The sequence below is a fragment of the Hemicordylus capensis genome, chromosome 15 (assembly GCF_027244095.1).
Source record: "Hemicordylus capensis ecotype Gifberg chromosome 15, rHemCap1.1.pri, whole genome shotgun sequence".
In the NCBI taxonomy this organism is placed as follows: Eukaryota; Metazoa; Chordata; class Lepidosauria; order Squamata; family Cordylidae; genus Hemicordylus; species Hemicordylus capensis.
In genome coordinates this window covers 6,371,049-6,398,400 of record NC_069671.1, presented here as the reverse complement: position 1 = coordinate 6,398,400, position 27,352 = coordinate 6,371,049, and the positions used below count along the sequence as shown (strand labels likewise).

The window sequence follows — 27,352 nt, the reverse complement described above, 5'->3', positions numbered from 1 at the left end:
GCATGCCTTAGAGGAAACACTGGGTTGGACCGTTAGACTTGGGACCAGAGCAAGCAGAGATGAGCCAGGGAGAAGTGGGTGAACAGGGTCCTGTCAATCCACCACGGACGACGAGAAAAGAGCTTCAATCTCACCCCAACAAGGAAAACGATAAGAGTGCTGGCATCAGTATTCTACAGGGGACATTCTGCTCTGTGTCAGGCAGCCGAAAGAGAAGCCAGCATCCTTGTAATGGCCCTGGTTTTTCATTTAAGAGACAAATAGCAGCCTAGATTAAGGTCATGAACAGCACTGCAGAAGGCAGACTGTTGAACACGCCTGTGAATGGTTTCTCATATGGCAGCAATGGCGGCGGCAAACATTTAGATAAGAGACTATAACCAGAGTTGAAATTACCTGTAAGCATTTTTGGAAACAGGTCGCGGGTCAAACTTAAAGAAGAGGATGCACATGGGTAACTGATGAGGCAGGCGTGGTTCTTCCTGAGTGGGTCAGCGGAAGGTCATGCTGCAGCAGGAGCCTGCGAATGAAACATATGCGACCAAGGGGCCAATATTACTTGGCAATGTACACAAATGCAGCCTTCGATTCTCCACTGGAGTTCCTGGTCCCTGCTGTTCTCATTAACCACGTCCCATTCCGAGCACAACAGGACGCCCTCCATGGCTTTTGCCTTGATGCCTCGCGCAGAAAGGCGCCTCTGGAATGGGAGGCCTCCAGCACTGGAGAGGGCAGTGTTTTAAACAGGAATTTGAAATCCAGAATTTCAGGACGAGGGGGAAGGAAATAGTCGCCGGACAACTGGATGCAAACCCATCCAGATGCAAACCAGGGCAGACCCTGCTTAGCAAAGGGAACAATTCACGCTTGCGGCCACAGGTCCAGCTCTCCTCCACAGCAGCCACTGTGGCTGGAGCTGATGCGAGTTGTCATTTAAACAACGGGAAGGCCAAAATTGTGCGGTCCAAATTCAAAAAGTGAATTCCAATATTTGCAGCATCGCTTAAGGATTCCAGCCATGTCTGGATTCAGAACTTTGCAAGGCTCTTGAAATATTTTCTGCATCGCCCCCACTGGGAACGGATCTGGTAATAAAACGGCAACATGGCCTTATGCTTCCCTCCAGCTGAAACAATGATTAGAGCGTTAGAAACCCGGCCGGCTCCCTCATGTTTCACAACTATGGACAGCTTGCATGTATTACGGGTCCTCCAGAAAACGGAGGCGGCAGCTTGGAGAAGAAGACAATCGATACCTGAATGGCTCTGAAGAATTAACTTAACCTTGCCCCAGTGAATGATGGCCAAGGGGTTTTATTGAAAAACAAATTAAGTTATTTTTATGAGCCCGGGAACATGGTGAGAGATAAAGTGATCTCTTCCAAATTTCCAGCCTTCCAGTTTCGCTTCTAATTCAAGATCTGTGTGGCCTGGCGCCTGGCCAAACCCTCCCACAATATGCCACATTTTAATTCCAACAGAAGGGAGCCATTTTCTGCAGCACTTCACACCCTTTTGCTTCTACCTTTAAGAGCAGAGTGCAGCACTGATATGAATCTCAGATTCGCCGTCTGCCAAAAGCAGCATATGTCTGGCAGGCGATCGCTCACCAGGACTCAGTGAAGTCTACTGCTACGCCCTCCAAATGCCAATTACCATACTAAAGAACCGTAGAATGTGAGAACCGGACGGTAGAGGGGTGCGAACAGGTTCGAATTCGAACCAGCTTGATATCGAACACACCCAGTTTGAGGGCTTGACATCAAGCCAGCCTCAAACCGAACCTGCCCCTGTTCGGCTCGGTCTTAACCCTAACCCAACTATGATCTCGAGCCGAACACTCTCGGATAGTTTGAGAGTTCTACCTTAAAAAATAAAATAAAAAGGAGTCCACCACTGCCCAAGGCATATCAGTCCGCTACCCAACAGCTCTTGCAGTCAGGAAATCCTTCCTTGGAACTAGCCTGAATCTGTTTCCTTATAATGTCAACCCTTGTGGTAGCAAGCATGACATGTCCCCTTTGCTAAGCAGGGTCTGCCCTGGTTCCATATGAATGGGAGACTAGAAGTGTGAGCACTGGAAGAGATTCCTCTCTTAGGGGATGGAGCCACTCTGGGAAGAGCACCTGCATGCTTGCATACAGTAGAATATAGGAAGCTGCCATATACTGAGTCAGACCATTGGTCTATCTAGCTCAGTATTTTTTTCATAGACTGGCAGTGACTTCTCCAAGGTTGCAGGCAGGAATCTCTTTCAGCTGTTTTGGAGATGCCAGGGAGGGAACTTGGAACCTTCTGCTCTTCCCAGAGTGACGGCTCCATCCCCTGAGGGGAATATCTTCCAGTGCTCACACTTCTAGTCTCCCTTTCATATGCTTAGCATATGAACCATGCTTAGCTAAGGGGACAAGTCATGCTTGCTACCACAAGACCAGCTCTCTTCTGGTCCCAGGTTCCGAGTCCCAAGAAGGTCCCAAGTTCCCTCCCTGGCAGCATTTCCAAGATAAGTCTGAGAAAGATTCCTTCCCGCAACCTTGGAGAAGCCGCTGCCAGTCTGTGTAGACAATACTGAGCTAGATGGGCCAGTGGTCTGACTCTGTATAAGGCAGCTCCCTATCTTCTCATTGATTCTTGTCCCTCAAGAGAAACAGAGACCACGTTTCCTCCTCCGTCTATGCAACAGCCCTTCAGATATTTGAAGATGGCTATCATATCTTCCCATAGTCTGCTGTTCCCCAGGCTAAACATACCCAGCTCCTTCAAAGAATTCTGCAGCTGCAGGTTAAATAATTCAAGGATGGGCCTAGAGCAGTTTGCAGGGATTGAGAGTTCAAGATGAAGTTTTTAGACTGTAGCCGCCAACCAAAAAGGCATTTTGAAAGAGCAAAGAAGCTACAGGGAGAGGTGGTCTTGTGATAGCAAACATGAATGGTTCCCTTTGCTAAGCAGGGTCCACCCTGGTTTGCATTTGAATGGGAGGCTACATGTGCGAGCAATGTGAGATTTTCCTTAGGGGATGGGGCCACTCTGGGAAGAATGCCTGCATGCATAGGAACATAGGAAACTGCCATATACTGAGTCAGACCATTGGTGTATCTAGCTCAGTATTGTCTTCACAGACTAGCAGCGGCTTCTCCAAGGTTGCAGGCAGGAATCTCTCTCAGCCCTATATTGGAGAAGCCAGGGAGGGAACTTGGAACCTTCTGCTCTTCCCAGAGCGGCTCCATCCCCTGAGGGGAATATCTTGCAGTGCTCACACATCAAGTCTCCCATTCATATGCAACCAGGGCCGACCCTGCTTAGCTATGGGAACGTCATGCTTGCTATCACAAGACCAGCTCTCCTCTCCTAGGGACCGCAGAAGGTCCCAAGTTCTGCAAGGTCCCAAGCACTGGAAGAGATTCCCCTCAGGGGATGAAGCTGCTCTGGGAAGAGCAGAAGGTTTCAAGTTCCCTCCCTGGCAGCATCTCCAAGATAGGGCTGAGAGAGATTCCTGCCTGCAACCTTGGAGAAGCCGCTGCCAGTCTGTGAAGACAATCCTGAGTTAAACGGACCAATGGTCTGACTCAGTATATGGCATCTCTCCATGTTCCTACAGGTGGGCTGGCTTCTGTCTCACTGGGCAACCTCAGAAAGAGAGAGTTGGAAGAATGAAGCCCCCTCTCATTCACCTGCTCAGGACCAACCAACTTGCCCCCCCCTCCCAAAATCGCTCCATTAGCAGCCATTCCAGCCGGCTGCCCCAGAGGGAGAAATCAGACAGGACTGGCGTGGCAAGGACCCACAACTATTTGGCGGCTCTCTCCCAGAACCGTTTCCCTCAGTGGCTATTCCATCTGGCCGTTATCAAAACCACGTAAGAACTGGTACCTGAGTTTGCTTCCTTTCCCACCCTGTTTCCCTTTTGTATCAGATTTACTAGCTGGTGTGCAACTATTTTAGGCTTACACCTAATGGCGCAGTGGGGACGGAACTTGCCTAGTGAGCAAGAGGTTGCTGGTTTGAATTCGCCTGGTCCGTTTGCCAGACTAGGGGAAACATGTATATCGGGCAGCAGCAACATAGGAAGATGTTGAAAGGCATCATCTCACACTGCGCAGGAGGAGGCAATGGTCAACCCCTCCTCTATTCTACCAAAGACAACCACAGGGCTCTGTGGGCGCCAGGAGTCGACACCGGCTTGACCGCACAACTTTACCTTTACTTTATGCCACTCTTTTAAATTATGAACTGCCTTGAGTGCGTAAGCAGAAAAGCAGTATGTCAGTGGTGTAAATCAAAGAGGAAATAATTTTAAAAGGGGGTGTAGGAACAAAGTCGTGCAGTTTTCAAAATGCAAATATTAATCAACCACGAAGTATTTAATCGAGGGCTGCCATCTGATTACAGATGTTTCAGACCAGGGCTGCAGAAATCCACTAGTCTACTCTTCTGTGATGTGTGAAAAATGATGCCCAGCGAGTGAAAAAAGTCCCAATGAGCAATGGACCAACACTGATTGACAAGTAAAATATTTTGTCTGGCTGATAAACTGCGCCAGCATTTCTTCACCCTGGTTTCAGACCACTGATGAATTACGTGCGTATGGCTAAGAAATAACTCAGCTGCTTAGCTGCAAGGCGGAGGAGAGAAAGAATCGCCTCCTACGGGAAACCTTCTCAACCTGAGGGCCCCCTGTGAGAGTGGCCTCTTCTTCCCGTTTCCTCGTTTTCCTGGAGCATTCTTTCAAAGAAGTCTCGGAACGAGGCAAGGAAGACATTTCCCCCCTTGATTTGCCAGGAGGCCATTTTCTCACAATTTGGACTGGCTCAGGTATGGAACCAAGTTATTTCCGATTCTTTGGAAAGCAACTCAGTTTGGCCAAGTACACACCTGGGGGAACTCACTCATCCCTGATTTAGAGGCTGTGATGCAACTTTGCTACCAGACCACTCCTTGACAATTCCAAAACCACACAAAGGCAGCAAAGAACTTTTAGCTCAGAGGGAATCTCTCAGCTGGAAATGACACTTAAAAGTGCCATGAGTTTTAGAAACATCTGTTAAATTATACTTTTTTGAACTGCTTAATAAGATCATCAGCCGGACCCAACACTTGCTTTGGCCAGCCGCTAGCTACTGCTTACGTAGTTTTCCTTCAGATGCTTTTCGCAGACGACTCTAAAATTAAATTGGCACGCAGCCCTTGATGATAACTTTGATGCAATGTACAATCGACAACAATAGAAGGGACGCTCTTCTTGTTTATGCTAAGCACTATTCTCCTTCCTTTGGGTTTCAGAGAGTATTGTGCAGTAGGCAAACACAGATCCCAAACCCCTGCCAAATTATTCCAAAGAACAATGAACCTCACAGTGGGATGGAAACCAGCCACAAAGACACTTTTGCAAGAGCTTATATGGGTGTTGAATAAACATTAACCATTTGGATTTCTATTTCTATTTTTCATGGGTGAAGAGCGAGCTTGCAAGCTGTGTTCCCTCTAACAGGGATTCCCAGATGTTGTGGACTACAACTCCCAGAATCCCCAAGCAAAAGCCACTGCAGCTGGGGATTCTGGGAGTTGTAGTCCACAACATCTGGGAATCCCTGTTAGAGGAAACTTGGCTTGCAAGGGCTTCAGCTCTTCATAAACACAAGAGGCCTTGAACTGGGTCATTCCCAGACAGCCAGGGTGGTGCAGTGGTTAAGAGTGTTGGGCTAGGACCAAAATGACCCAAGTTCAAATCCCCATTCAGCCAAAAACCTTACTGGGTGGCTCTGAGCCAGTCAGTTCCCTCTCAACCTAACCTCACAGGGTTGTTGTGAGGACAAACGTAACTATGTCCACTGCTCTGGGCTTCTTGGCAGAACAATTTATTTTTCTCAGTATAAAAATAAATAAATCTTTCTTTCATGGGGGGTGGGGTGTTGCAGCCGGGGAGGAGGTTTAACATCACGATTTCCCAAGTATCTCCCTTGGCTGTTCGACCGCCAAGGCACAACCCAAGAGTCACATTTCACCTGGACCAGGTGAGGTGAAGCCATGCCTCCTTGAAATTACTACACATGGCGGCACACTTTGTGGGGAATAGGATTTCCTAGAGTCACCACACAAGCCCCATGAGGATAGTGGCAGAGAGCTGGGGAGGAGATTTGAGATCATGCCCCTTGCCGTATCTTTTGGCTACCAGGAGAAGAGTCAATAGGCTGATATTGCTATAATCTTCTTATCTACACCAACACTAATACAATGCAAGTAGCGAGCTGTCCCACCCCCACATAATGAGAAGGGAGGAAGAAGTAGCACTTTGCTCCATAAATAAAGCATTCCAATGCTGTGGCAGCCCACACCACCAACGCCAAGTGGCATTTAAGAGAACAATTCATAAAATGGCACAGAGGGAGGAAGAGGCTATCAGCTGTGATGGCACAGGAACTGTCCAATAGGGGCTCATCACACTCCCAACCATATTTCACAGAGCTTTTGCAACAGAAAAAGATGGCCCAGATAAGCAAGGGCAAATATTTCCATCTTCTGATCAATAAAATGTTGTTATTAGTAATCACTGTCCATAGGAACATAGGAAGCTGCTATATACTGAGTCAGACCTTTGGTCTATCTAGCTCAGTATTGTCTTCACAGACTGGCAGCAGTTTCTCCAAGGTTGCAGGCAGGAATCTCTCTCAGCCCTATCTTGGAGATGCTGCTAGGAAGGGAACTTGAAACCTTCTGCTCTTCCCAGAGCGGCTCCATCCCCTAAGGGGAATCTCTTCCAGCGCTCACACTTCTTGTCTCCCATTCATATGCAACCAGGGCAGACCCTGCTTAGCTAAGGAGACAAGTCATGCTTGCTACCACAAGACCAGTTCTCCTCTCCATTTTTGTTTGATATTTATTATGTGTTTATTTCACTTTTGTTCCATGATGGAACTCAACACACATGGAGTTCCAAAGAGGCTTCCCATCCCGGTCACTGGACCCAAATTTCTTAGCTTCAGAAAAATGGCTGCATCACGTGCTTTAAAACAATACCCAGAGACCCTAGAAACTAACGGTCTGGAAAGGGACTTTTGGATTTTCTTGGGGTTTTTTTTGCCTTCCAGTTTCAGAAACTTTATCCCAAACTATTATGTTTTCAGGCTTTGCTGCCCATTCTTGAGGGCTAGAAAGCTAACTAGAGTTTTTCAAGAGAACACTGGGATTTTGAGGACCGCCACATTAACGGCTGACTGCCTTCTCTTTGTGCTGATTGTGCATCCCAGCTGATGAAATCCATACACAAAGCATGGAAGTATTAATAAAGCAGCTTGCTTAACAGAACGGCAGAGGGGTTCAACTGTGGCATTCTGCAGAGAAGAAATGTAAATTTCTAGTCTTTTTTTTTCTCTCTCTCCCAGATTAAGAATCATTATTTCATTGTGCTCACCCTCTGGAAGTGGGCAAAGAAATATCCACGACAAGCTGTTTCCGTGCTTCCTTCCTTCCTTCCACCCACCCGCAAACCAGAATCAAAACAACACTTACGATAACCTGAAGGGATTAACAACTCTCTCGGCCTGGAATATGGTAACTGGCAGATTAAAATTAGCAAGAATTCCTGAGGCCTGCACAGAACCCCGATCTCTCACACCAAGGGAAGTGGATATAACCAGTATGAGGACAGATGTCAGATAATTTCTATAAGCAGCTACAGCAGTTTGCTAGTTGCCCAGCCAGAAAATTAACTGGATTACTCAATCAAAAGAAACCGTTGACAGTTAATTGCTTGTAACTACTCGTGAGGGTTGTTTTATAAGATATTTCCGTCTCTGTTAGCCGATTAAAAGGCGCTACGGAGTGGCGGAGTTTACTTCGGCAAGTACAAGTTGATTTGGTCCCAGCATTGGAGCCAGCCCAGCTGTTCACGTCAAGCTGCTACTCACGACAACGCTCAGAGCAACGCTGCTGGCATGGGAGATGGGGCTCCGAGTTGATGCTTCTCATTCTCTCTGCGTGGGTTTATCTGTGCCCACCACCCAGACTGAACCCTGAGTGCACCACCTTGCAGAAAGACAGGGCCTGACAAATCCCAGGCGCCAGGGAGCCATGGCACCAAGAAATAACTGTGGTGCCTAGGCTATTCGGAGGTAAGGTAAAAGTAAAGTGTGCCCTCAAGTCGGTGTCGATTCCTGGCGCCCACAGAGCCCTGTGGTTGTCTTTGGTAGAATACAGGAGGGGTTGACCATTGCCATCTCCCGTACAGGATGAAATGATGCTTTTCAGCATCTTCCTAGATCGCTGCTGCCCTATATAGGTGTTTGCCATGGTCTGGGAAACATACCAGTGGGGATTCAAACTGGCAACCTCTGGCTTGATAATCAAGTCATTTCCCCGCTGTGCCATTAGGTGGCTCCAGTGGTCCCTCTTATTTTTTTCATCTCTGCGCGGAATGAGTTTTGTTCTGGGGGGGCAGGACCAAGGCAGTGTGTGCACATGTGCATTCAGCATGTGGCCTTCCTGATTCAACCTGAGCGGGATCTAAAATGAACTGAGCGGACATCCAAAAACTTGTGAGCGTGCATGCATCTGCGCAAACCTTAGGAAACCGTGGGTGGCTCATTCAGAGGCAGAGCAATTGAATCAAATCTTTATTTGTCCCAAGCAGCCCTGCTTCTGTTCTATGTCTTCTTTTGAGAAGTCCATTTCCTTACACTCACTCGCGAGTCCCACCCCCACCCCAAGATCCGTCATTTTTCTCAAGGGCTTATTGCTTGGTTCCTGAAAAACTGGGCTGGCTTCTAGATCCAAAGAAAATCTGGCAAGGCAAGACCTAGAGTGTAGGTCGTGCAGCCCTGATAGGAATGCTTCTGATTGTAGGCCTTGCCAAAAAGATTTTGAATCTAGGAGCCAGCCCGAGCGGTCCTGGTTTACACCATCCTCCCTAAACTGACCCTGCTTCTGCTCCATCTCCTTCCTTTCTTCTTTAACCTAACATTTGCATTGATTCACCATTTTGTTCTGCCACGAACAGATACTTGCTGTTCACACATGGCGACTGATCCATGGCACGCACGGGCACATCTGTGGTGCACCAAAGGAGACCCTCGTCCACATGATTTGACACCGTCTTTCAAGAACATTATTGCAAGCCATGCGCCAACGCAGCCTTTCAGCCAAGCGACCCAGCGAAATTAGATCGGAAGGCATTTGGGTGCTTTGGGGCAATGATGCTTCAGGGCTGATATACTCTCAAACCTTTTAAAAGGCTAAATAGGGAATAGCGCAAACCTCACCCGCTGACCAGCACTAAAGAACAAAGTTATGGAAGCTCAGTTCAGGTTACTGCGATCTTTGATCAAATACACAATCCAGATCAAATAAAAGGAACCTTGAGCATAGATAGCAATATAAACACATACATGCATATAAATATGTAGAATCTGTTACACAGAAGACTGAAGTGGGGGGGGAGTATAGGATAAAACAAAATTTAAAAGAAAGAAAAGAGAGCCAGCGTGGTGTAGTGGTTAGAGTGCTGGACTAGAACCGGGGAGACCCGAGTTCAAATCCCCATTCAGCCATGAGACTTGCTGGGTGACTCTGGGCCACTCACTTCTCTCTCAGCCTAACCTACTTCACAGGGTTGTTGTGAAAGAGAAACTTAAGTATGTAGTACATCACTCTGGGCCCCTTGGAGGAAGAGCGGGATATAAATGTAGTAATAATAAGAAGAAGGAAGGACGATTAAAATGGACCATTTCTGACACACCATGAGTGGATTTTAATCACAGCCGTAAAGAATTTGGCTGCTGAGTGGAAGATGTAAGTGTGTTTATCAGAAAGAAATAAGTTTATATAAAATTCATCCAAATTGTTGGGGTATCTAAGAATGAGAGGAGCAATATATTTGGAACGCAGCTCACGACAGAAAGAACAATACAGAAGCAATGGAAGCAGGAAGCTGTGCAAGAAGGGAGCAAAGGACGGAGGGATAGACGAAGAAAAATCACTCCTTGGTCTACCCAAGGCACGATTCATAACTCAGTGGCGATGGTGGAAATTCATTTAGAAAGAACAAACCGGTACCCAGGGTGCTATTGAGCAAAGAGCAATGACAGATTGCAGGAGGAGATCCTGGAAGAGAGAAGCGAGTTGAAAATAGGACGCTGCGTAATACAGAGTCAATCCCCTGATCCCGTCACCCTGCTACCATCTATTCTGACTGGCAACGGCTCTCCAGAGTAGGGAAGTGCCTGAACCGCAGTCCGAGCACTTTTAGGGAAAGGGGACAGAAAACTTTAAGGAGGAGGAGAGCAGGTCCCTACCTCCTCTCCATGGCCCCATTCTGCTTCCTGCTTGGCTCACATGCCAATAAACGCCCCCTGCCACGGCACCAGCACGCGTCCCCTTTCCCGAAAAGTGCTCGAACCGTTCTTCGAACCACGGTTCGGGCACATCCCTACTGCAGCAGTCTTTCCCAGCCCTACTATCAGAGCACGTTTTGGCTACAGGTGCCAGGAATGCACTCTGCAACTGAGCTATGGATTGGCCCCACAAAAGCCACACCATACAGCATGAACGTAATAGGCTCACTATGGTAAGAGGAGCAAGATGGTGGGAGCGTCACTCGGAATACATCTGTGCAAGCTTGCACTCCCTGCTCTGGCCTATATTTGGATCCAAAATGTGTAGAGCTTGTGAAGTTGTTAGAAGCACTCCAGTGCACATAGTACTTGGTATCTAACTACTCCATACCGCTTGGTATCCAAGCACTCCAGGGCATATAGTAAAGGTAACAGGCAAAGTGTGCCGTCGAGTCGGTGTGGACTCCAAGCAAGCACAGAGCTTGGTGGTTGTCTTTGGTAGAATACAGGAGGGGTTTAGCATTGCCATAGGAACATAGGAAGCTGCCATATACTGAGTCAGATCATTGGTCTATCTAGCTCATTATTGTCTTCACAGACTGGTAGTGGCCTCTTCAAGGTTGCAGACAAGAATTTCTCTCAGCCCTATCTTGGAGAAGCCAAAAAAGGAACTTGGAGGCTAGATGCTCTTCCCAGAGTGGCCCCATCCCCTAATAAGGGGAATATCTTGCAGTGCTCACACATCAAGTCTCTCTTTCATATGCAACCAGGGCAGACCCTGCTTAGCTAAGTGGACAAGTCATGCTTGCTACCACAAGACCAGCTCTCCTCTCCATCTCCTGTGCAGTATGAGATGATGCCTTTCAGCACCTTCCTATATTGCTGCTGCCTGATATAGGTGTTTCCCATAGTCTGGGAAACAAAGGATTTATATAGGAAAGTATAGTCCCCACTCCTAGTCACAGCTTCATTATACCCACATTAATGAGAAAATGCTTCTGGGCGGGGGGGACGGGGACAGAACACTTTTCTCAGCTCAAGAACAATCCAGAACTTTTGCTCTGGCAAGACCATGGCTGTCAAGACCCTGCCCCAAAGAACAAGCAGTTTCAACTTTAGATCAAGACAGCATCTTAATCCTGTTAAAGAGGATTAGCTAAAGGGGAAAAGTAGCTAAGAGAGACAGGTTTCATGACCTCCTTAAGAACCCCCCAAACCCATTCCAGTTTTACCTACCAGACGGGGATTCAGGTACTGCAGGCCATGCATAAAGCCTTTCAATCAGCCTCTTTGGCTTCGAAGACCAATGCCGCAAGTTCTGTTGAGACCGTCAGACTCCGAAAGAGAGGAACTGGCTGTCTTGTGCCTGAAGAAACCAAAGGGGGAAAGAAAAAGCTGACTCAGGAGATGGAGGCAGGGGGAGGAAACCAGGCGAAAGGTCCAAGCTGTCTTTTTGCTTGTTCTGATTGATGCAATTATTTGCACAATCGTCGTATTATGCAAAGCAATTAAAGAAGCATCCAAATCCAAAAGCCAGCGTGGTGCAGCAGCCAGAGTGTTGGACTAGAACCGGGGAGACGGAAGTCTAAATCTCCTTTCAGCCACACAAGTCATTGGGCAAGTTTGGGCCAGTCACTTCTCTCTCAGCCTAGCCTACCTCGCAGGGTTGTCAATGTCAAGAGCAGGGCTGCAGAAACCCACTAGTCGACCAGTCTGTGACAAGTGAAAAATGATGCCTGATGAGTGAAAAAAAGTCCTGATGAGCAATGTACCAACTTAGCTTGACGAGTAAAATATTCTGTCTGGTTGATAAACTGAGCCAACATCTTTTCAGCCCCGGTCATGAGTATAAACATAGCCACGTACACTGTTCTGGGCGCCTTGGAGGAAGAGCAGGATAGATGTGTAAAAATAAATAAATGCAAGTTTTGACACACAGCTAAGAAGTCGATCCATTACTGATGACTTAAGCAGATCAAGTTATCAATCTAAAGCAGGGTTGCACAAACCAAATGCTACTAGAACCAACCATGACTTGATATGTGGTCAATTTTCAGCACCTTAATTTTATTTTACATTTGATATCCCGCTCTTCCTCCAAGGAGCCCAGAGCGGTGTACTATGTATTTAAATTTCTCCTCACAACAACCCTGTGAAGTAGGCTAGGCTGAGAGAGAAGTGACTGGCCCAGAGTCACACAGGTAGTCTCATGGCTCAATGGGGATTTGAACTCGGGTCTCCCCGGTCCTAGTCCAGCACTCTAAACACTACACCACGCTGGCTCTCCTTAATTATTACATTAAAATTAATTATTGAAAATAGAAATGAAAGCAGTTGTTAATTACTTTTCAATTTCCCCCATCAAGAGACCGGCCGTTTTTCACCAAGGACATTGGACAGAAAACAGGCCATGTCCCTGCTGAGTCAGTGGGGCCAATGCCAAACCCTCTCCTCTCCCTAAATTGCTGTTGCCTTCAAGCTGAAAACCCTAGGCATGCACAATTGGGAGTAAGCCTCACTGGGTACATTGTGGGACCTATTTCCAAGTAAGCATGCATAGGATGGCTCTGTAAGGCGGTTTCCAGCTGCCATGTGGCTGCAGGATATTCCTACCTGGCCCCCAGGCCTTATATTATCTAGGCCTGATCTAAAGTCATCCGAGGCAGCCTGAGCCACGCATGCAAACTACTGCACAGTGGGGCAGGCTGGTGGATGCTGGGGCAAAGGTAGCCCAGGAGATCCTCAGGTCTGTTGAGGATGCTACACAAAGATGCTGCTAAGCCTGCACCACTGACAGTTCCAGCAACTGGGGTGAAGCCATCAGAGATCCAGGAGTGGGTCATCTTTGGCAGAATGCAGGAGGGGTTTACCATTGCCATAGGAACACAGGAAGCTGCCATCTACTGAGTCAGACCATTGGTCTATCTTGCTCAGTGTTGTCTTCACAGACTGACAACAGCTCCTCCAAGGTTGCAGGCAGGAGTCTCTCTCAGCCCTTATCTTGGAGATGCTGCCAGGGAGGGAATTTGGAACCTTCTGCTCTTCCCAGAGCGGCTCCATCCCCCAAAGGGAATCTCTCACAGTGCTCACACATGTAGCCTCCCATTCAAATGCAAACCAGGGGAGACCCTGCTTAGCAAAGGGGACAAGTCATGCTTGCTACCACAAGACCAGTTCTCCCTCCCCACCCCCAATAAAAAGAGAGTCCGGAGGATAGGGGTTGAAGTTCAAGAGCAGCTCAGGATGATAGGCCTTTGTCGCGGCTGGCACAGCTGAGAGAATGAGCGGTATGCTAGATCCCAGAATCCCTTGCAGGGTCGAGGCATGGAACACGGCCCAAGAAGTGGGAGCCATCCTGCTCTGAACCACAGCTTGGATTCTTTGCGAGACAGAACTACACCTCATTCAAGACAAGTCTCTACACATCTCACTGCTTGTCTGCTTTAAGAATTCATGCTGCTTTATGCAAACATACATTTTTCATAAGAGAACCGTCACCACTCTCACGCAGGGAGGAAGAGAACAGTGTTTTTGAACACCCTGGAGGAGAGCCTGTGGGGAGGTGTTTGTTAATTGGTCTCTTCAAAACACCCCCTTAATGCAGGCAGTGATCAATTTTCTTTGGCACTCCAAGCCAGCCAACCAATGGACCAGTGTTCTCCCTAATTTTTTTCATCTGTGTGAGGAATGAGTTTTGTTCTGGGCGGCAGTTTCAAGACAGTGTGTGCGCATGTGCATTCAGCATGGGGCCTTCCTGATTCAACCTGAGCGGGATCTAGAATTTATAGAGTGGACATCAAAAAACTTGTGAGCGTGTGCATGCCTTAGAGGGAACACTGCAATGGACGTTTGACAAAATTGCTGGACTTAAAGAGGGGAGGGGAAAATGGATATCTACTTAATCCCCTTTATAGGCAACATACTTCGTACAGAACCAGGGCTGGCTGAGACAAATAAAGATTTTATTAAATAACCCTGCCTCTGACTATCCTTCTCTAGGCGCCGTGATTAAATTTCTAGGCACCATGGCTTCCTGGCAGCTGGGATTTGTCAATGTTTTAATGCATTGCTCTGTTTGTTTTTAATGACAAAGAAAACAAAGAAATCAAGTGATTCTGACCTCTGCAAGACCAGCGAGTAAGTGCCATCAAAAAAGGCAAAAATCATTAACGACTACTAAGCTACTTCTTAAGCAAGGGCACCTCTTAGGAAAGGCACCAGGTTCCCAGCATGTTAATCAGATTGCATGCAATTATTCCTTAGGGCTACCTAAGTTTCTGGCCAACTCACTAGTCCTACACACTGAGTAACAACTGGTCTAATTAAAATAGGCCTGTCTACCAAGTATGCATGCTCAAGGTACAAATTTGTTAGCTTTTTTTTTTTTAAGCGCCTGTTTGATATTAACAACACTGCTTCAGTTATTAAGAGATATTAAAAAGTGACAAATGCTCTCAAAATACATTACTGTTTTGTAATTTAATCTTGATTATACCCAATGGTGGACATTTAGACCTCATGGAGGATCTTGCCTCCCTCCACAGAAATTTGCAACGGCACCCTAGCTGTTAAACAAATATTATTTCCTGGTATTATCCGACTTGTAACTAGATGATGCAAGAGAAACAGGAGGTGGGTACTTTCTTTCCTCTCTTCTCAGCAACTTCTTGTATTGCACAGTGTTTGCTGCCACATCTTGAGGGGTGTTTCCCCACCAGCTTGCCGCTAGCCATGTGGGTGAAGCAACACATAGAGAGACAAGAACAATATATTGCGCTGTGCAATATTCTAATAATATATTAGAAGTTGCTAGAAAGAAGGAAGGGTGATAAAAGAGCGGCAGCAACTGCTGTTTGGTTCATGTAACTTCTGGTCTTGGCTCCACAACAACCCCAAAGCAGGAAGATTACATCCTATTTCTTTGCCCAACTCAAGGACAACAAAATTTTGCATGCAAGTTCTTACAATTAGTCTAGAAATTCAGGAATTAATTTGATGGATGCTTCCTAAACCCCACCTTATTATTATATTTATATTCCACCCTTCATCCTAAGACCCCAGGGTAGTTAACACAATAAAAACAACAACATTCAATAAAAACAAAAGCAATCACAGCTGAAATTTGAGAGAGAGCAGGAGATGACTCACAGCCAAAAGCCTAGACAAAAGGGCAGTCTTCACTTTCTTCCTAAAGGCTGGGAGAGAGGGAGCCATGTAGGTCTCAGCAGAGAGTGGATTCTACAGCCTGGGGGGCAACAACTGAGAAGGCCTTGCATGCCTGACAAATGGGCCTCAGCAGGTGTCAGCATGCAACCCACCCAGCTGATCTAGTCAGGTGGATAGATTCAGCTGGGAGCAGGCGGTCCCTAAAGTACACGGGGCCCAAGCAGTTTAGGGCTTCAAAGGTAATATTTATTCATTCATTCATTCATTCAAGTTCTATACCGCCTTTCCAAAATGGCTCAGGGTGGTTTACATTAAAACAAAACAATTAAAATCAATTAGCAGTTAAAAACAGAGATGATAAAGCCCCATAAGAACAACAACAATTAAAACATTCAAAACAGTTTCAAAACTGGGTTACAACATTAGAATCATTTACAACAATCTAAAAACCTCGGAAGGCTAGGCCAAACAGGTAGGTTTTGAGGCTCTCTTGAAGGCCTATAAAGAATTCAGATTACGGATTTCTGCCGGGAGTGCATTCCACAGCCCGGGAGCGGCTACAGAGATGGCAGCTCAGACCCACCTCTGAGTCACCACCGGACGCACCAGTGGTAGCTGGAGATGGATAACCAACACTACCTGCCTTTCACCAGGTGCGGCTCACCCTCCCTAGGTCTGCAAAAGCACGCCCAAAATGTGACAGGACAGTGAGATTGTGCAGCAAGCCAACCGACCTAAGCATCACCTAGATTCCTACATACAACTGCCTGCAATACCCAGTGCTTACCCATCAGATCTGAGGAGTGAAGCTTGCACATTTCAGGTCAACATGTATAGTGCACATGCATATGCCACACTCGGACATAACAGCGAACACGCACTGGCGTGAATGAAGAACACGGTCCCACTGTCGTGCTGCAAGCTCAGTAACTTTTGCAAACATCCACAGGGGCTTTCTGAGAGATCATTCACCTATGATGCCAAACCATAGTCCACTCCTGGGTCGCAGGGCACACCGTTTGCCCATTGAGGTGAATCGGCAAACCGCAGCTCACCTCCAACCAGGACTGGAGGGCGGGAACAGCTGCAATGTAAGAAAAGGAAGGAGCGTGGGAGCTCACGACTTCTTCCATGGCACTCCATCTGGGAGAATGTAGTCAACCAGCTAGATTCTTAATTTGAACTTGGTCTTCAGCACAAACACCATCTTGATGAAAGTGAATGTATAATCTCTATTAGTCTTCAGGAGTCAACATCCCAATTACTTCTTCCTTTGCCCCCTATAATTTGATTTGGAATCACATTGTTTAACTCACCTTGGGAAGCAACTACAATTCTTTTAAGATTACTGCAAGCCTCTGAAGCCGTTATTAATGAAGCTCCCTCAGCAGCAGTAACTACAGAGAGGCCAGATGAGAATGAGATATAAATCAAAAAGTGATGGGTACATTAAGGCTGACATTTCCAATATTTTGCCTGTCTCACATCGCTGCGTCTCGTTATCGCCCTTTGTTCCATATTTTATTTATTCTATGTGATTAACTTTATATGGATCTGTTAAAAACATGACAGCTTAACATTGTTATAATAATTGAAATCTATTCAGCTCCTTGATTTGCCAGTTTGTTGTTCAACAACAACAGACTCACTTAGCTCCCTTGGAATAAGGTAGCGGGTTGGGTAAGCTTATGTAAAAGCAAAGAAAGCAGTATTTGATTTTGAAAGAAACGCTAGGAAATAAAGGAGGGGAAGTGTCCACACAACTCCATATTTACTGGCAAGATCAAAGCAAAGCAAGAAAATACTGGCCATTGTGAAGAGGCATGGTGGCTGGCCGAAAGTGAACGGGCAAGCTTCCTGGCTGAGACTCAGGATTCGAACCAGAGGATGGTGCAGCAAGGAAATGACTTGACTAACAAGCCAAAGGTTGCCGGTTCAAATCCCCGCTGGTATGTTCCCAGACTTTGGGAAACACCTATATTGGACAGCAGCGATATAGGATGATGCTAAAAGGCATCATAAGCCCCTCTTGTATTCTACCAAAGACAACCACAGGGCTCTGTGGTCACCAGGAGTCGACACCGACTCGACGGCACATTTTACTTTTCCTTCCTGCACTTAATCCAACACCCCCATCACTACTTCACTCTTGCTCTTTCAATCTGTGCTGCAGAATCTCTCACACACACACACACACAACCCACCGCTCTTCTGCCAGCAACCTTATACATACATAAAGTACAAGATGGCCTTTCAACAGCAAACCCAAGTTCTATGCAAGACACATATGGAAATGTGACTCGATATATTTGCTTTCTGACAGATATAAATATTTCACAATGGAACAAAATGTTTAAGAACAGTTGCATTATGCAATCACAGTAACAGATGGCCAGAAGTATAATGAAGCAATGATATGTTGGGATTTTTGTTTGTTTAATGCCAACAGTAGAACCAAGGCTGTGGTCTCATCAGACCAGAAAAAGTACATTAACTTTGGTCTATCTCCTAACTAAAGCAATTGAACACCACAAATAATCTTAAAACAACGTACAGTACGCTTTTTCTTTAGAAGGTTTCTCATACACAATGTTTGTAAGTTAAAAGAAATCTTAGTCTAGTTATTAAAAACAGCTGACAACCCTGGGTCAAATTTTAGTTTGTGTCACCACTGAGCCATTATTGCCAGAAGTTTTGAATTCTTTTCCGAGTTGGACAACCGAATCAAGACCAGCACATAAGAAGTGCAACAAGCTTTGGAATCATAAATGAAGTGGTCTCCCCCTTTCAGGCTTAAGAAAGGTAATTCTTATTCACAGAAAAAGCAAGAACAGGGAATGAAACTGGGAAGTACTATAAAAATATACTTTTCTTAAGGTTATGCACACATGGTATTATCTAAGAGCAAGCGAAAGAAGGAAAACGAAATAGAGAACCAACCTAGTAATAGGAAACACAAGACAGCCCAATAGCACATCAAGCAGAAAATGCAAGAGAGATAAGATTAATTTCTAATAATGCGAGATATAAAGTAAAAAAGGTAAAGTTGTGCTGTCGAGTCGGTGTCGACTCCTGGCGCTCACAGAGCCCTGCGGTTGTCTTTGGTAGAATACAGGAGAGGTACACCATTACCATCTCCCACGCAGTGTGAGATGATGCCTTTCAGCATCTTCCTATATCGCTGCTGCCCGATACGGGTGTTTCCCAGAGTCTGGGAAACATACCAGCGGGGATTCGAATCGGAACCTCTTGTTCCCGAGGCAAGTTACTTCCCCGCTGTGCCATTAGGAGGCTAATGTGAGATAAAGAAGCAGCCAAATATTTAAAAAACAGCATTCCATACATAAGAGGTCACAAGAAAGAAAGTACTGAGATGAGAAAGAGCACAAGGGAGGCGAGGTTAATGAGATTGTTAAACAGAGAGATCAAAGAGGAGGAGGAGACAGAGAATACAGTAAAGACAGATAAGCAGAAGCAAGATCATGAAGAGGTTTAGAAAATATAAACTTGAAATGAAATAGTAGAGGGAGCCAGTGGAGAGAAATGGATAGGTGTCAACTTCCAGAGGAGTAGACGTGTTAGCCTGCTGAAGCAAAGACAACACCTTTAGTGTGATACTTAAAGGCTAACACACTTATTATAGTCTAACTTTTCATGAACTACGAAGGTGTAACATGAAGTGCAAAGAAAGAAAAGTTAAATAAACAGAAAAGAAGAGAACAGAGATAATACATCCAAGTTAAGACAGGAAGACCGACAAAACACTACATCAGTCAATGTGAGGTAGGTCCGAATAGGAGTTTTCGTGCAAGTCAGTATATAAAAAAAGGATGGATTTTGGAAATGTTACGATGACAGATCTTGGCCAGAGCAGACTTGTGAATCAGGATAAGTGTGAAAGATTGCACCCAAACTCTTTACTTTGTTGAGCAGGCTGGAGAGTGATGTTACTAACTGAAAGAGAAGGAAAAAGCGAAGGTTTAAGGGGGATACTCAATCTTCTGCATATTTGAGATAACTGAGAAACATCCTGGCTAGCACAACTGTAAGACAACTGGAAATATTGGTGGTGGTGGTGGACAGAGCTGTGTATCATCAGTGCAGCACTGATAGGAAAGGAAAGGTTGTGCTGTTGAGTTTGTGTCAACTCCTGGCGCCCACAGAGCCCTGTGGTTGTCTTTGGTAGAATACAGGAGGAGTTTCCCATTGCCTCCTCCCGCGCAGGGTGAGATGATGCCTTTCAGCATCTTCCTAGATCACTGCTGTCTGATATAGAATAGGAGTTTCCCATATTCTGGGAAACTCACCAGCGGGGATTTGAACCAACAGACTCCTGCTCTCTAGGCTTCCCCGCTGTGCCATTAGGTGGCTAGTGTATTGCAAGCCAAAACAAGAAAGCAGGTTGCCAAGGGGAAGCATATACTGTAAGAAGCAAAGAGAAGGAGGCTCCAAACTGAACTCGTAAGAAACTATGACAAAGAAGAAATGGAAGAGAAAAGAAACTGACAGATTTTAAGAGCGAGGAGCAAAACCAGGAATGCAACATATTTTGAATAGTAAGGAATACTTTGCTATAATCGGACGACAGTTCTTGGAAGCTTCTGCATATGTCTCACTGTGCAGGACAGAGACCAAGTCAGATCAACGAGATGTGACTGGCCTATTAATTTTAATTGGGCTTAATCATTATTTATTTATTTATTATTCCTTATTATTATTATTATTATTATTATTATTATTATTATTATTATTATTATTATTTCTTGTTTACACAGTCAGACAGGTGTTATTGACTGGCTTGTTTTATCCAGACATCGAGTCCTTCCCAAGGGCCTGGGATGGCTGGATTTTATTGTCAGTTGTTATAGATATCGTCGCAGAATATAGGCTGTTCCCAGTAAAGCTGCTTTTTGTAATTGGCTGATGGTGATTTCTGTGGCCCCTATGGTGTTGAGGTGCTCTTCAAGGTCTTTTGGAACTGCACCCAGGGCGCCAATGACCACTGGGATTATTTTGGTCTTTTTCTGCCACATCCTTTCAATTTCAATTGGTAGATCTTTGTATTTTGTGATTTTCTCTATTTCTTTTTCTTCTATTCTGCTGTCTCCTGGTATTGCTATGTCGATTATTTTGACTTATTTTTCTTTCTTCTCGACTACAGTGATATCTGGTGTATTGTGTGGCAGATGTTTGTCTGTTTGTAGTCGGAAGTCCCATAATATTTTTACGTCTTCATTTTCTCCAACTTTTTCAATTTTATGGTCCCACCAATTTTTGGCTACAGGTAGCTTGTATTTTTTGCAGATGTTCCAGTGTATCATCCCTGCTATTTTGTCATGCCTTTGTTTGTAGTCAGTCTGTGCAATCTTTTTACAACAGCTGATTAGGTGGTCCACTGTTTCATCTGCTTCTTTACAAAGGCGGCACTTGCTGTTTGTTGTTGACTTTTCGACTTTTGCTCTTATTGCATTTGTTCTTAGTGCCTGTTCTTGTGCAGCCAGTATCAAACCCTCTGTTTCTTTCTTCAAGTTGCCATTCTTAAGCCATTGCCAGGTCTTGGTGATGTCTGATTTTCCACTTATATTGTGCAAATATTGACCATGTAGTGGCTTATTTTTCCATTTTTCTGATCGGTTCTTGACTTGTTTTTTCTTGTAGGCCTGCTTTCTTTCATTGGTGTTGAATAGTTTCGCGTTATTGACCATTTGAAGTGCATCTTCTTCACTGTCCTTGATATATTCTTCAAGGCCTCTTTTCTCCTCCTCTACTGTTTGATGGACTTGCAGCATTCCTCTTCCACCTGAGCTGCGAGGGAGGTATAGCCTATCTACATCACTGCGGGGGTGCAGAGCATGATTGATGGTCATGATTTTCCTAGTCTTATGATCCAGCGTCTCTAGCTCTGCCTGGGTCCAGTCTATTATTCCTGCAGTGTATCTGATAACAGGTATAGCCCAGGTGTTTATGGCTTGTATGGTGTTCCCACCATTGAGTTTGGACTTGAGGATTTTTCTAACTCTCCTGATGTATTCACTTCCAATTTTTCTTTTAACTTCAGTGTGTGCGATGTTATCAGCCTGGAGAATGCCCAAGTATTTGTAATGTTCTTTCTCTTCCAGATTCTTGATCTTGCTTCCATTGGGCAGTTCTATTCCTTCTGTTTTTGTTATTTTCCCTCTGTTTATTATTAATGCAGCACACTTGTCTAGTCCAAACTCCATTGCTATATCGCTACTGAATATACGGACAGTGTTTAGCAGTGATTCAATTTCTGTCTGGGACTTTCCATACAACTTCAGATCGTCCATGTACAGCAGATGGTTGATTTTACTGGATGTTTTAGATGTTTGGTATCCGAGGCCTGTTTTGTTTAGTATTTGTGAAAGCGGGGTCATGGCGATTACAAACAACAGAGGGGATAGTGAGTCCCCTTGGAAAATGCCTCTTCTAATGATAACCTGTCCAAGTGTCTCACCATTGATTGTTAACTGTGTACTCCACATGCTCATTGCTTTTTTAATAAATATCTGAATGTTTTTGCTGACACCAGTTGTTTCTAAACATTTTAGTATCCATGTGTGAGGCAATGAATCGAAGGCTTTCTTGTAGTCAATCCATGCAACACTTAGATTTGTTTTTCTTCTCTTGCAATTTTCTAAAATCATTTTGTCAATCAGCAGCTGGTCTTTTGTGCCTCTGGTGTTCGGGCAATTTCCTTTCTGTTCAACTGGAAGCTGTTTGTTAGTTAATAAGTGTTGCATCATTTCATCTGCTATTATTCCAGTTAATAATTTGAACATGGTTGGCAGGCAGGTTATCGGTCTATAATTACTGGGAACTGTACCTTTTGCTGGGTCTTTCATTATGAGATGAGTTTTCCCAGTTGTTAGCCATTGTTCAATATCACCTCCTTGCAAAATGTGATCGGACTGTTTTGACAGTTGTTTATGAAGGCTTGTTGGGTGTTTAAGCCAAAAGCCATGCAGTTCATCATCGCCTGGCGCAGTCCAATTTTTAATTTTCTTTGCTCTTTCACTTATTAATTCTGGTGTTATTATTAGATCTTGGTTGGTTGGTTACATTTTTTGACCTCTTTCATCCAGCCTGCTTTTTTATTATAATCTATTGGATTGTCCCATAATTTTCCCCAGAATTGCACTGTTTCTTCTTTATTTGGTGTTTCTAGGTTTCTTGCAGTTTCTCCTTCTATGCTTTGGTAGAAACGTCTCTGATTCGACTGGAATTGGAGATTCTGCCTGTGTTGTGTAATTCTGGCTTCATACCTGCTAATCTTCTTTGACACTGCTGTTATTTGCTGCTTTATTATTTCCAGGACTTCTCTAATTTTCCTTGAATCTAGGTGGCATTTTTGGATCAGATACTGTTTGGTGTTTTCATTCTTCAGCTTCTTGTCTTTCATATCTTTCAATTTATTAGCATCTGATCTAAGCCTGGAGATTTTATATTCTAATTGAATCTTCCATTTAGGTGATGTACTGCTTTCTTTTTTTACAGGTCCACTGATCTTATATCCGAGCTCTTGTGTTGTTATTGTTGCTGCACTGTACATTAGTTGGTTTGTTTCTTGCAAATTCTTGGTTGTTATCTCTGCAAGTGCAGCATTGACATCTTTTAATGCCTGAGCAAGTTGTTTTTTGGCAACTGTTTTTAGAGCTGGAAGTCGAACCCTGGTGGTTGTTTGGTTCATGTGCTCAGTTATTTTTTGCTTTAGTTCTTGTTGCTTTTCTGTTAAATGGCATTTGGGTTTTTGAGGTGAAGGCAAAGGGGTGGTTGCCTGGTTTTGATTTTGAAACAGTTCAGTAACAGTGGCATCCTCGATTTCCAACACCTCCTCCACCTGCGCCTGAGCAACTTCTTCAATTGGTGGTAATTCTTCTTCCATATTTTGAGCCTGTGTTGCTCTTTGCAGTTCTTCCAGCTCAACTCCTGTGAATACTTTATTTCTTATTATGTATCTTCTCTGGTCTGCTAGCCTTTGTTCTGTTATTTCTGTATCTGGATGCTTCTCTTTCCAAATTTGGTACATTCTTTTTAAATAACCTCTCCTAGTTGGACTAGACTTGTAATAGCAGATCATTATTTCCTTGTTGGCATTTTTCGTATATTTTTTTCGGTTAAGCGACGTTTCTTCCAGTAACTCTGCTGTCTTCAGCCCTGGTTGCTCAACTGAAGATCCTGAGTCCTGTTGCCCACTTGCCACCAGATGTCCAGGGACTATAGCACCTGGCGTGGTCCTTGTTGACCCGGGCGACGACCGATCCGGTATAGATTTATTAAAGTTACGTCTCACCATATTGTTGATGGGAGAGGCACTCTTTGTCTGGCTCCTCTGGTGAGACCTGTCCAGTATGGTGGGACCTCTGGCATAGCTCTCACCTTCCTCAGAGCACACAAGCCCCACAACCACGCCAAGGTAGTGCCTCACTGGGGGCCAAGGTTATTATTATTATTATTTTATTATTATTATGTACATTTGTATACAAAAAAGTCCCAAGCCTTATTCTAGTTCCAGCCCAATGAAATCAGTGATAATTGTGCCTTCACTTAGTACTGCTCTTAGACATTTTCCCTCCTTTTCAGTGGAGACTGAAAGATGTTCCTGGTTGACTTATTTGTAAATTGTGAACAGATGGTAATAAAAGCCTTTTTCTTAAAAGTTCAGAAAAAGATTCAAGAATTCTCCTTCCATTGGGATTGGGGAATGGTAGGGGGATAGATAATCACCTTTACTAGTATATTAGTGAAATATTAGTCTAGGTGCAGGGTTGATTAAAAAATTGATGTTTTTAAAAAAAATAAAAAACCCAGTTTTTATTTAAATTGGATTTGTATTTAAATCAGATATTGTAAATTTAAATCAGATTTTAATTTTTAAAAACCAATTTATTAAAAAAAATCAGTTGCCACCGGCTTGTCTGGTAGCTACTCAGGGACGGGCCTTCTCTGTTGCTGCCCTGCGGATTTGGAACGTGTACCCTTCTGAAGTAAGAGCATCCCCATCTATAACAACTTTTTAAAAGGTTGTTAAGACACATTTGTTCACCCAAGCGTTTAATCAGACTTACAATTTTTAACACTGTGTTAAATTCTAAAATTTTAATTTGTACTGTTTTAATATAAACCACCGAGAGACATAAGTTTTGGGCAGTATATAAATATGTTAGTTAAATAAATAAATAAAATTGTGTCTTGTGAAGTGATTTAAATCAAATCAACCCTGTCTAGGTGCCATGGCTAAATTTCTCAGCGCCATGGCTCGCTGGTGCCTGGGATTTGTCAAGTCCTGTCTTAGAGTCTTGTTGTCTTATTCAGTAAGTCCCCAAAGTTGCCTTATTGTTTTACCTTGCAGACTGTCTGTGCAAGAGAACTTTCTGAAATCATTATTTTATGCACATCCATTTGCAGGAGTTAAATTGCATTAGGTTTAGTCCGTGGCAAAATGACAGAGAGCAATTCTTAGGACCAAGGTTATTCTGCCAGTTTCTGCTGACTGTAGGTTAGACAGAATTAGTCTTGAAGCATCCCAAACAAAAATACTCCTGTCACAGCAAAAAAGTGATTTGAGAGAACTGGCACAGTTACTTTGTCAGATGTCATTTAAAGCTGCCATTTGTTCCATTCGGTTAAAGGAGTCATGAGTCTCTGCATACCTTTTCAGAACATGATTTATTTAGAACTGACATTTAAGAGGAAACTTTGGATGAGTAATACTAGGAATTCAAATAAGTTTGCAATTCAGAGTTGCACTCAATGTTTTCATTGACAAAAATATATCAAGTCTCCTAATTACATGCATTCTATTAGTTAAAGCATTTATATTCTGTTTTTTAAACTGGAGGTCTAAAAGGCAGCTGATCAAATTTAAAATCTGGGCTGGGGCAGGGGGCAGGAGAGACACACAACAGCAAAACAGAAGCGTATGAGAAATAACCAGTTAAGAAATGTAGGAAACCAGCAAGCACTTAAGAGCAACATTTTTCTTAAACGCATAAGGTCCTTTCTAGGGGCCCTCTGGGAAAAAAACACCACCTTTGCGTGACATGGTAACAGGCTAACAGAGAGGATGGAGAGAGCTTCCCAAAGGGGGAAGTTTCATAACCACAGTGCCACTACCAAAAAGGCCCTGTCCTGGGCAACCCACTGCTGAAAAACAAGTTGTATACTACTACTATGAATATTTATATACCACCTTTCAAAAAAAGTTCCCAAATTGGTTTACATACATACATACGATGGCTCCTTGTCCCTGAAGGGCTCATAATCTAAAAAAGGAAGGCAGACACCAGCAACAGCCACTGGAAGGACATTGAGCTGTTTATGGATAGAGCCAGTTGTGCTCCCCCTGCAAAAATAAAGAGAATCACACTTTTAAAAAGTGCCTCTTTGCTCAGTTAGCAGGGGAAAGCTTGGGTCAAGGGCTGACTTAATTTTATTTCTTTATTACATTTATACCCCGCTCTTCCTCCAAGGAGCCCAGAGCGGTGTACATGGTTATGTTTATCCTCACACAAACCTGTGAGAAAGGTTAGGCTGAGAGATACATGACTGGCCCAGAGTCACCCCATGAGTTCCATGGCTGAGTGGGGATTTGAACTCAGGACTTCCCGGTCCTAGTCCAACATTCTAACCACTACACCACACTGGCTTTCAATAGATCACAGTGAGGGAGCTGCTCTGCTACGTACGGAACCCTGACCCAGAATCAGGGTTACAGGGATGCAAAGCAGAAAGATCATAAAGCATGTCTTGACACATTTTCTTCAGATATAGGAGCCAGTCCAAAAATTTAGGAGCCAGACACTTGACAAAATTACCAGACATAGCGATGGACATGTAGGGGGAGGTAAATGGGCTTTTCTTTATGCCCTTTACAAATAACACACCGAAAGAGGACTGCCTGGGACAAATAAAATCTCTATCCAATAACGCTACCTCTGAATATCCCTAGTCTAGGCACCATGGCTCCCTGGCGCCTGGGATTTGTCAAGCCTTGTCTTAATGTACAGGCAAGGGCACATGGGCGAAAATGACCTGGAGGTATTTATCTGTAATATAGCACTGAGACAAGGTAGCAAGTATTTTACAGCCGCCATCATATCACTACTATGAAGCATGTCAATATCACTCCTATTTAGTAGACAAGGAACTAAAAACTTCACTATTTTTTAAGTGGGGACCTACTTTAGCCAAAAAAAACCCGACGCTAAAATCCTTCCATGTGAGAGCCATTTCCCACTGTCCTGACCTGCACTTTTGTGAGGGGACACAAAAGTCCTGCACTTTTCTCAGTGCTGGGAGGCCCCTCTAAGATTCTCTAGTGTGCCCTGAGAAGAAGGCAAGGAAGGATGCGCCCAAGAGCTGAGCGCTTGTCCTCGGCTCCTGAAAAAGGCCCACACAGCCTGAGACAAACGTCTCCTTAATCTTCTGTAATTTGCTTCTTTTAAAATTGTAAACTGCTTTGGGTGCCTTGGTCAAGGCAGAAAGGCAGTATAAAAATGTAGCAAATAATAATAATCAATAAGAAGAGACGGAGTCCTCTCTTAAGAGCGCTTGGAGGAAAGCGCCAGGAACTGGGACACTTCCCAGAGCTCTGTGCATGCCTTCCAAGAGGGTGCGGGAGCTGAAAAGGGCTGTTTCTCGTAAAAGGAGCCCGCCACTGGCACTAGGCCGAACACAGCACTGCGTCTGCGGAGAGCAGTCATCGTGCCAGGGGGATTGTGCGGAGAATTCAGCTTTGGCCGAGGCTTCCCAGAGGCCCGATAAACAATTAGTCGATTTTTAGATTTGCTCTTAATTTTGAGTTTGATGCTTAGGTATTGTTTTACGGCCAAAACAAAATAG

The 27,352-nt window shown here is 44.5% G+C and overlaps 1 protein-coding gene across 13 annotated transcripts in view; it reads right to left on the bottom strand.

The window, feature by feature from the left end:
- TANGO2 (transport and golgi organization 2 homolog) overlaps positions 1–27,352 on the bottom strand; it is a 91,143-nt gene that overhangs the window by 59,959 nt on the left and 3,832 nt on the right. For 4 of the 13 annotated variants that reach the window (XR_008312504.1, XR_008312503.1, XR_008312502.1 and 1 more), the window contains exons 2-4: positions 25,735–25,853; positions 11,561–11,690; positions 397–520 (exon numbers count right to left, since the gene is read on the bottom strand). Coding sequence is in view for 8 of the 13 variants with exons in the window: in XM_053279983.1 (XP_053135958.1) it covers positions 397–452 (56 nt within the window). In the remaining 5 variants the exon portion in view is untranslated. Of the gene's footprint in view, positions 1–396; positions 521–11,560; positions 11,691–11,981; positions 12,001–16,806; positions 16,826–25,734; positions 25,854–27,352 lie in introns of those variants that run through there. The other 9 variants (XM_053279984.1, XM_053279985.1, XM_053279994.1 and 6 more) reach the window with 7 other exon arrangements.